The following is a 10,253-nucleotide window of genomic DNA, read 5'->3' on the forward strand; positions in this document are numbered from 1 at the left end:
TCAGCCACGACTTAGACCTACACACTCTTCTCTCGCAGCCACAATGTGGGATCTCCATTGCGACTCTCATCACCACAATTTTGGAGCATCGAGAATCACTCATTAGCTACACACATACTACATCACATGTAGCTTTGGTCACATAGGTCATATTTGATCTCCAAGGACGATAACAAAATCTCTCTCTCTCTCTCTCTCTCTCTCTCTCTCTCTCTCTACACACACTCACTCTCTTTCTCTATCTCTCTATGTGCACTCTCTCTCTCTCTCTCTTTCTCTCTCTCTCTCTCTCTCTCTCTCTCTAGCCTCCCAACCCTCCGGGTGACACTTACTCTCTCTATATCCCCCCCAACCCTCCAAGTGTCATGTGTCACCCAAAGGGTTGGGAACTGGAGGGAGAGAGAGAGAGAGAGAGAGAGAGAGAGAGAGAGAGAGAGAGAGAGGAGGAGGAGGAGGAGAGGAGGAGGATGGTGGTGTGTGTGGGGGGGAGGGGGGGAGTAGGTGTGTGAGGGGTGTTTTGTGATTTGTGAAAGTGAGAGAGAGAGAGAGAGAGAGAGAGAGAGAGAGGGAGATAGGGAAAAGGATGGGAATCTGTGAGAGAGAGGGAGGGAGTGTGTGTGGTAGAGAGAGTGCACTCACTCTCTCTCTTCTCTGTCACGTGTATCGTTAGATTCTCTCCTTTCTCTACACCTTCTCTCTCTACCACAAACTCTAGCAATGCACATGCCAAAGAGAGGAGAAAGAGTGAGTACACCCTCTCTCTACCACATACTCTAGCAATTTATGTGGCAAAGATAGGAGAGAAAGTGAATGCTCTCTCTCTCTCTCTCTCTCTCTCTCTCTCTCTCTCTCTCTCTCTCTCTCTCTAATCCACCCCTCCCTCTCATCGACTCTCGCTCTCCCCTACTTAAACCCACGCACCCCCCTTTGCGTGCACACACACACAAACCCTCCTACCTCCTCTTGGGCCTCACCCCTCCCTACCCTCCTGCCCCCTACCCCCCCCCCCCCCCCCCAACGAGAGAGAGAGAGAGAGAGAAGAGGGAGAGAGGGGAAAGGGGGTTAGGGGCGGGGTGGGAAAGGGGGGTGAGGGGGACACGGGTTGGAAAAGGGGGTTAGGGGAGGGGTGGGAAAGGGGCGTGAGCAGCCATGCATTGGGAGAGGATGGGAAAGGGGGTTAGGGGAGGGGTGGGAAAAAGGTGGTGTAGAAGGTTGGGGGAGGGGGGGGGGGGGGGGGGGGGTGGGGGCCGGGGGGGTAGGGGGAGGGGGTGAGAGAAAGAGGGGTGTTGTAGCTCCCTTCCCATTATGTCTCCCTTCTTTACCATTGAAGATGTATGCCGCGCGCTTGAGAAACTTGCTACTCGCAAGGCAGGTGACCTTCAAGGTGTCAGGTTGAAATGATTAAATGGACAAGCAAGAAAACACGATATTGGATATGCGATATGTTTAACCTTGCACTTCAGTATGGCATGCCTCGTGATTGGAGTGCAAATTGGATCAAACCTTTGCACAAAGAAGGAGATGTAAACAATGTGAACAACTATCGCACTATAATGGTTGGTTCTTTAATGGCAAAGTTATTTGGATGTATCATGGAGATGAAGATAAGTGAATGGGCTGAAAAGAATGGCAAATGTGCACTTGGCCAAGCAGGTTTTCGAAAGCATCATAGCACTATTGATCACCTTGTCACTCTTCGAGTTCTTATGGAATCGTCTCGATTGAAAGGAAAAAACGTTGTATTGTTGCTTTGTGGATTTCAAGAAAGCTTTTGACATGGTACCGCGAGGAAAATCTTTGGAGACGTATGCAAAGCCTTCAAGTTGCCGAGAGAATTTATGCATGCAGTCTTTCGCATCTACCAAAAAGTGATATGTCGATTACGTATGGGAGATGGAATTTCAGAATTTTTTGCAAGCACTATTGGTGTCAAACAAGGATGCCCACTTTCCCCAACACTCTTTGGGCTACTCATTGATGAATTGGAATGCATGGTTCTTGACTTTATCAGCAAGAAGGCATAGAAGAGGTTAAGATTGGAAATGCGGTGATCATGCTTTTGCTTTATGCCGATGATGTAGTGCTCTTGGCACATACCTTAGAAGATGCACAAAAGCTTATGAGTGTCTTGGAACGCTTTTGCCTACATAGGGTTGATCGTGAATGGATCCAAAACCAAGGTTATGCTTGTAAAGACCCTCAATGATGAAAATCCATGCATTGATATAACAATGAGAAACTTGAAGTGGGAGATCACTTCAAGTACCTTGGCCTTGAGGTTCCATCCAATCATAAATGGAAGGATTGTGCAATGCGTCGCTTGGAAGCCTGAAAGAGGGCCTATTATGCATTTTGAGAACATGTGCAATGCAGGAGAGATCAAGTGTTGGGCTCTCAAAAAGTACCTCTTTGACACATTGGTGACACCGGTGCTTCTTTATGGAGTGGAGGTGTGGGGTGGAAGCATCGGGAAGTCTACTTGGAAAGAGTTTGAGAATGTCCAAAAGCGTTTTCTCACCAACTTTCTCCAAGTCAAGACACAAACACCCTACATGCTCTTAATCTTGAGTCCGGATTGCTTCCCATTGAGGTCTTGGGCATGCAAAGGGTTGTGGAGTACATGCGTAAGACACAACGTAGCCCTTTGCATCGACTTCCTAGAATCGTATATGAAGCAAGTCAAATGGTTCAAAAGACATGCAAGAGCAAAATACTAAGTTCGGGGTGGATGCTTGGTATCAAGAAATGGTTTGGAAGATGGGATGCATGTCACTTAGTCAAGGATGCGTTGATCGACTCCCAAGTTAACGAGGCCTTCTTACAACGCCAATGTATCACGCCTTGGGAGAAATCCGGAGGTTCTCGCTTCAACCATTACACCACACACGTTGCCCCAAACTACAAATCTCTCTTCTTCTCGGAACGAGGTAACCGAACCCATTCCTACATCCTTGAGCCCATCCCGTTGAGTGCGATCCGCACCATTGCCTCCATTCCTCTTAGCTCCCATTCTCTACGCTGCGAGACAGGACGTTGGGGCACTGGCGAGGAGTGTCATCGACTTTGCACCTTATGCCCTCGTCAAGTGCGAGAGAGTGAGTACCACACACTACTTGAGTGCTCAGCTTTTGATCACATTAGGTCCTCTTTTCCCCATATATTCAGCCATGATCTCTCCCTACATACCTTCCTCTCCCAACCACAATGTGGACTCTCTATTGCGACGCTCATTTCAACCATTTTTGAGCATCGAGAGTCACTTATGAACTCCACTCACACCACGTGACATGTTCATTTGGTCCCATAGGTCATATTTGACCTCTTAGGACGATAATAGAACTATCTCTCTCTCTCTCTCTCTCTCTCTCTCTCTCTCTCTCTCTCTCTCTCTCTCTCTCTCCACACCTCTCTCCGACTCTCTCGCACTCCCCCACTTAAACCCACGTACTCCCCCTTGCGTGTGTCCACACACACACACACACACACCCTACCTACCTCCGTGCCCCTCTCAAGCTTCACCCTTTTCCCACCCTCTCCCAATCCTGACCGCTCACCCCTCTTTCCCACCCCTCCCCTTACCCCTTTCCTCACCCGCTCAACCCCACCCCGTTGCCCCTCACCCCCCTTTCCGCCACGCCCCTAACCCCCTTTCCCTCCCTCTCTCCATCTCTCTCGCCTCTTCCTACCCCCCCCCCCCCCCCCCCCCCCCCCCCCCCCCCCCCCCCCCCCCCCCCCCCCCCTCTCTCTCTCTTCTCTCTCTCTCTCTCTCTCTCTCTCTCTCTCTCTCTCTCTCATGTACAAACATACAAGCAGAATCCCCATCTCTCCACACACACCCATACACATTTACACACTTTTAAAATTGTGTGTGTGTGTCCATCGGCTATGGCACCTCGGACCTGTCCACGATTGGAAGTCCATGGGACTTACAACACCGCGGAGATCCAATTAACACAGGAGCAACCAACATCTTTAGCAATATGCAAGAGCGGGGTCCCATTGTATACATTCAACATAGAGGCCCAAGCATAAAGATAGTCCACAAAAAAAAAACCGGGGTTAGTTTAGCATCCATCTTTCAGGCCTATTGCACATACCATTTTGAAAAGACCTTCAGTAAGTGGAAGAGTGAAATGTGTGCCACCAATGAGCCACATGAACAATGCGCATGCCATGCACAACACACCGTCTTTTTTATAGGTAAGTTAGAAATGAAATGTTATTTAGATCATAATGTAAATTTTTTCTACTTTTTCCTCAAGTTGATTTGTAAACCATGTAGATGGTGGAGAAATTGCACAAAGGATTGGCTACTTCACCCAGAACATCCATCTGATGCATGGATTGAGTTGGAGAGAGAAGAGACTGGACTTTACCTAGAGGATTGGATCGAAAAGCTTCAAAAAAAAGCTTTGTGCAAGAGTTTCCCATAGTGGTTAGATTACCCTGATGGACAGTTTCCAACAGAAGAAGTCATCGAGTATAATGGTTAGTAAACACACTTAGCGATACTTGTCATTATTATCTTGAGTCAATTTTCTCACCACACAAAAATAAATCTTTGCAATGCTTGTGGATTGCAGGTTCTAGAAAAAACCCATCCCTAACCAATAAAAAAAAAGCAATGAAGTAAAGATAACTAGGAAGACTAACTATCTAATGGAGATCGCAAAAAGAACTCGAGATGCAGATGAGATGGGGACATCAACAAGGATTGAATGGTGGACCATGAAGGAGAAGAGAGTATCCACCGCAAAACACGCTTACATGTGGACATCGATGATAATGGTAGAGTAGAGTCTCAAAGTCAGAAGGGTGCTATCGATACGATGTCGCATGTGAGCGATTGTGAGAGATTTCAATCACATGGCTCACAATTAGAACATAGTGCCCATCACCACTGTGAGCACGATGATTAGCGCGTTCAATTTCCACCCTCCACGTGAGCACGAAAAGAAAAAAAAAATCATTTTATATAAATTTCTCTAAAGAAAAGAGAGCATGGTCTAGTTTAAATTGTTTCTTCCACCCATCCCATATGTTCACATTGGGCGGCAGAACACAACCGCCGTTCCCACTTCCAAGTTCCACCGTCTCCTGTGTGAACAACTAGGCCGAGGCGGTGTAAGAGAATCTCATCTACACCAAAGATAGGATTTTAGGGGGCAACTTTCACCTCCCCACAGTGAACCCAACCTTAGCTTAACAATTCGTCTCGCGCGCGCACGTGTGTGTGTGTGTGTGTGTGTGTGAGTGAGAGAGAGAGAGAGAGAGAGAGAGAGAGAGAGGAGAGAGAGAGAGAGAGAGAAGAAGAAGAAAGAAGAGTATTTATCCGACGAGAAGAGTTGAACTCAAGACCCGTTACTCAAGAGGGAAATGGCATAACCAATCTACCACACTTGGGTGATAGAAAGGTTCTCCCATTTTCCACTTTTTATTAGTTAACACAAGAAGAACAGAGTATTTTAACGTCGTAGGCAACTATCCCAAGAGATCTTAAAGATATATCCGACGAGAAGAGTTGAGCTCAAGACCTGTTATGAGAGAGAGAGAGAGAGAGAGAGAGAGAGAGAGAGAGCATACTCGGCTCAGTCGGTGGACGACATTTGTATACGCCTCGAATGTGATGCCAACATTCATGTGATGCCAACATTCGAGGAAAGAAGTATTGTGACAGGCAGCATCGAACATAATGGAACCTTGAAACCTTGGTCACTAACGAGCATCGCACCAAGATAGCATTTTGGATTTTCGATTTTGAAGGAGAAGCATGATATCTTCAAATTCAAGCAACTGAAGATTGAGTAATCCCATTCCCAAAATATCTGCCATGCACAACATCAATTTCCTAACGCAATTTTAAACGAGGTTGTTAGCTGCCCCGCAAGTGTGCTCTTGGGCGAAACAGCTTCAAGATCGACAGTATTTAGCTCCATTTTCATCCCAGCATGAAGAACTCCTTCAACACTTATCCAAAAATCACTCTACAACTCACCATTCCTACCTCCTCTCTGTAAGGAACATTTGACCATCTGTTGTTTAAGACGGTCTTGTCTTTTGGAGGAGAAGATCAACAGAACAGTTTTGAAAAGCTCAAGCTGGTAGCTTCACATCAGAGCACCTGTACTCAATGCTAGTTGCAGCAGCAAGCAGAGTCAACATAACTTCTAAAATGATATGTACGGCCCATACACAGATATCTATTTGATCTCTTTGACTGCACAATCAAATCATAACTCCAATCTTGGATATGAACATTGTTGGCATCTTTAGCTCTGCCCAAATGAAACTACTCTTTCTCACATCTTTGTAACAAGCCGGACATGTATGAAGCAGTAGCATCACTATCTAAATAAGTAGGCTTTGCGCCTCACGCATTTTCACCACCTTGTTTGAAGCCTGCTCACCATCTAGTTTTGCTTCTAAAAGCTTTTTGTCTACTTGCTGTCACTACCTGTCCATGTTGTGATCATGTTTCTGATATCAAAGAAACGATTGCACATTGCTGTAGGGCTAGACACCCTCTTTGATAGCCATGGTTGATGTTGCGAACCTCCAAACTCCCTATCATGCTCATGCCCAAAAACACTTTCAGAATCCATTTTGTTGCTTCTCATTGTAATTCTTGGACTTTCAGAAGCTAGACTTTGAGAATCTCCAACGCCACTAGACCATGATTTCGTACTTTTCCTACTCCATTGTTGCAAATCTCCTTCTCTCCATTCTCTGATTTCACCTCCTTCAACAGTGTGTTCTACCCATCTACAGCTTCGCTGGATGCTCCCTTCAGCAATAGCTCCGTCAACCCTTCCACTTGAATTTTTCTGCCGGTCGGTTCTTGCTGTTTCAAGAGTATCAACTCCTTGAAATCTTCTTACTAACAGATCACAATTGTCACTTGTTGAAACACTATCACCAGAAAGCACTCTGTGCAAAATTTCACTTTCACAATGTTCAAATGGTTGCGATCTCAATTTGCTGCTTGCAGTTCTTGCCAGTGGCTCACGGTTTAGCTCAATGGAGTGCAAGTCATCATCATCATCATCATCATCATCACCATCTGAATAAGCATTTTGCTTCATTTGTTGGTCAGAACCTGAATCACCAGAATCTCTACCTGATAGTGTACCGCGTCGCACTCTGGAATGAAAGGAGTCCGCCAGATTGCTGCCAATAACAATGTCCAATGAATGGCTGTCCGGATCCTGATTTGTGTCATTAGTTACACTTCTTGCTGAGCCATCGGCCCTTTTTGCTTTGAGAAAAGCCTCTAATTGACTTCTCAGCTTGTTGAAAGCAGTATTTTTCTCCTCTAATTCTAACTTTGCCTCCATTAACTTCAATTGAACCCTTTCTTCCCTCCAAATCTCAGCCATCTGAAGCATCTTCCTTTCCTCCTCCACCTCTTCCTTCACTTTAGCAGATTGCAATTTCAATTCTTCCACTCTTGCTTTATCCTGCCCAATCTCTATAGCTAGCTCATCACATACCTCTTCCATCAATTGCCGTGCTTTCCGTTCTCGTTGAAGATCTTCAAGAGCTCTGTATAGACTTTTTCTGGCAAGACGGAATTCTTTAGCTACCTTTCTGTGAAGGACTTCTAGCTTCTGTTTAGATTTTCTCTCTATTTCTAGGTCCTGCATAATTGACCGAATGGCTACCGTAATGTGCTGCTGCTGTTGTTCTTGCCATGAAGCTCTCTCTTCAGCTATTCTAGTGCCTATGCTCTTTACTTCTTTGCAAAAGTTTTTTTCATTCAATAGTAGTTCTTGCAATTGAGACCGAGCTTCATCTAGCTCAACTCTCAATGTACTAACCAAGGACATACTGGACGCATGCTGTTCCTCCAAATGCCAAACATGATTCAATATCTTCAGAAGGTCACTTGTTGTTGTGGGTCCGCACCTTGAGCTGCTTAAGATGGCCTTGCTGCCGTGTTCCAGGATTTCAGGGGTGAGTGTTCTACTGCCATTTGCAATGATCTGAGCAGGCAACATAGACTTCCTCAAGTCAGGTAAAGTAAAGAAGCAAGTTAATGTAAACAGAGAAAACAAATAAAGCTAGCAATCCACAAGTATCGGAAACGTGACTTTATCTGTGAGCAACTCACTGTTCATCTGACAAAAATATAGAGCATTACATTCTCCTCCTATAGCATTAGCAACCAGCACTTTGTGGGTCAGGTTAGATGCATTTGCATTTAGGAGATACAAAATAGACACCAACTCCTGGGGACTATTTCACCATAAAGATGCACAAAGAGCTAATTAAGGCACCAGCAGCACAATGCAAAAGGCATATTCAACGACTGAAGAAAAGTATAAGAGAAAAGCCACATCATACAAGCATTAGCCAGCCATCTTTCCAAAAGCAAGTTGACACAGAACTTAGAAATGGGGAGAAAAGAGATTGATGTCTCTGGTAGAGACAATTAGACTAAATATTAGCAGGAAACAAAATACCGCTTTTATATAATCTGACAGAATGTGATATTCTCCAGGTTCCTCCAGCTTGGCACAGAGTATTCTTACTTCACCTCTAGACTGGTACAAGGAAAATCTTATCAAGACACTAGCTGGACGAGCAAGAAAAAAAGCCCCAGTGATAGAAATGTTCAAGACAAGGTATCAAGACAATTGCTTTCAAAAACTTGTACCTTTCTCGAGATCGAAGACCTTTTGCGTGATCCCTTGCCGATGTGGCTCATGGTAGGTACTGAGAGATGTTGCCCGTCCTGCACACACTGCTGCTCAGTCAAACTGGCTTCAAGGTGTACGCTTATAACTTTCTGCTGTACATTTTTTTGTGCACACGTAGGTCCGGCATTAAAGTAGGGTGACTCTTGGAGCTCCCAAAGAGAGGCAGCCAACTTACGTGCAGAGATTACTAGCCCTTTGCTTTGATGAGTACGCTGGAGATGATGCCGATGACGAGAATGGTGAAGACGATGCTGAAAAGAAGGATCAAGAGTAGAGCTATCGGACACCTTCCAGCTCGGTGCTGGAGTGCTGGGGCCACCTCTCCGGCCAATGAGAATTGCACGTCTTAGACCAAATCCTAAGGGCCTTGAGAGCGCAGTGTCGCTTCCCTTGCTGTATGAATTAGCAGTAGAAGAAGACGTTGCTCTGTGAGGAAGCTGTCGCTTGTTTGTACTAGATGGTGAGTGTATATTAACGACAGACGAAGATGAAAGGCGGCCACTGATGTGATCTTCATTGTCTATTTCTTGTTCACCGATGCATTTGCCTCCTTTGCGAGGCATGGTGAAGGTGAGATGGGAAAAGCTAGGGATTTGCAAGACTGCAGATCGACATGGTGATCCAGCATTTCAGAAAATTCCTCCGAGAACATATGCACCAAAGGGGGGGAGGAGGAGTGTACCTGTAATGAGCTAGCAAGTGCATGAACTCCATAGCTGAAGTACAGAGCTCGGCAGTTACGCGCGAGGAGCGAGGATTCCACGCAGAAAGTTACGCACGTACTGCGAGACTGCGAGTGCGCGCCATTTTAGCTCGACTACGCGACGAATAAAGAGAATTCCTTGATAGCTGAAAAATGGGGTGCTCATCATAAATGGCAGAATCTCCACCACACCATTTTGCTCCCTACTAGTAAGAGCTGGGTCGCACTTGTGCTAAAGTGCAGTGGAAGTTCTATCATGCTGTCTCACACAAGCTGATGTAGGGTCAACACTAAAGGGCACGGATGGAAAGAGATGGGATCAAAGTGGGAATCTCGAGGCGAATGGAAGGTGGAAAAATTTAGGCGATCGTCGGAGGCACCCAGACTCGAACCCTCACCATCGTTGTGAGAGCCCAATGCACTAACTGCTACACTCGTGACGCGGTCATTGATAAGTGGACAAACCATAGAATGATAAATAAACTTAGATAGGTTTCCCGCCTGTCCAAGTTTATTATATTTTGTCCTAGTTTACCCTTGAAATCAAGGGTTACGCGGGCCTTGATTTTCGCATCCTAGTTTGCTTGCCATCGATCCCACCGCTGGGTCTTCATTAAAGGCTCCATGCCCTTTAGTGCCGAGGGTCTCAAAGCTATTGCAATGCTCATGATGACAAGCTCCCACATTTTTGCAAGTCGTGGATTGAAAGTACCATCGTGTGACCAAACATGTTGTACTAATAACAGTTAAGTCGCACCTATGGGTGGAAGCTAACGGAGTAGGCCTACCTCTGAATAATCCCAAAAAATTCTTTGCTTGACCGTAGAAGCCCTCCAAGAATCATGGTAATA

The 10,253-nt window shown here is 45.7% G+C and overlaps 1 protein-coding gene across 2 annotated transcripts; it reads right to left on the reverse strand.

Moving 5' to 3' along the window:
* Positions 1-5,622: 5,622 nt before the first annotated feature.
* Positions 5,623-9,565, reverse strand: LOC147438849 (uncharacterized). 2 transcript variants are annotated; one of them, XM_086484811.1, is made up of 4 exons: positions 9,382-9,565; positions 8,657-9,300; positions 8,463-8,543; positions 5,623-7,982 (listed from the first exon to the last, which is right to left on the reverse strand). In XM_086484811.1, the coding sequence occupies exons 2-4, from the start codon at positions 9,260-9,262 to the stop codon at positions 6,438-6,440; spliced, it is 2,232 nt and encodes a 743-aa protein (XP_086340937.1). In that variant the 5' UTR covers positions 9,263-9,300; positions 9,382-9,565; the 3' UTR covers positions 5,623-6,437. The 2 variants fall into 2 exon arrangements, with proteins under 2 accessions (XP_086340937.1, XP_086340938.1); XM_086484812.1 differs by lacking the exon at positions 8,463-8,543.
* Positions 9,566-10,253: the final 688 nt, after the last annotated feature.

Source organism: Adiantum capillus-veneris, chromosome 16 (genome assembly GCF_014529385.1).
Source record: "Adiantum capillus-veneris isolate H3 chromosome 16, ASM1452938v2, whole genome shotgun sequence".
Lineage (NCBI taxonomy): Eukaryota > Viridiplantae > Streptophyta > Polypodiopsida > Polypodiales > Pteridaceae > Adiantum > Adiantum capillus-veneris.

What these genes read in the sequence shown, in the direction of transcription:
- LOC147438849 (XM_086484811.1), bottom strand. Translation starts at nt 9,262, where the DNA reads ATGCCTCGCAAAGGAGGCAAATGCATCGGTGAACAAGAAATAGACAAT. An exon ending in GGTCTTCGATCTCGAGAAAG is followed by an intron (nt 8,544 to 8,656) that starts GTACAAGTTTTT and finishes TCCTTGTACCAG; the next exon opens with TCTAGAGGTGAAGTAAGAAT. An exon ending in TGTCAGATTATATAAAAGCG is followed by an intron (nt 7,983 to 8,462) that starts GTATTTTGTTTC and finishes TTGCCTGCTCAG; the next exon opens with ATCATTGCAAATGGCAGTAG.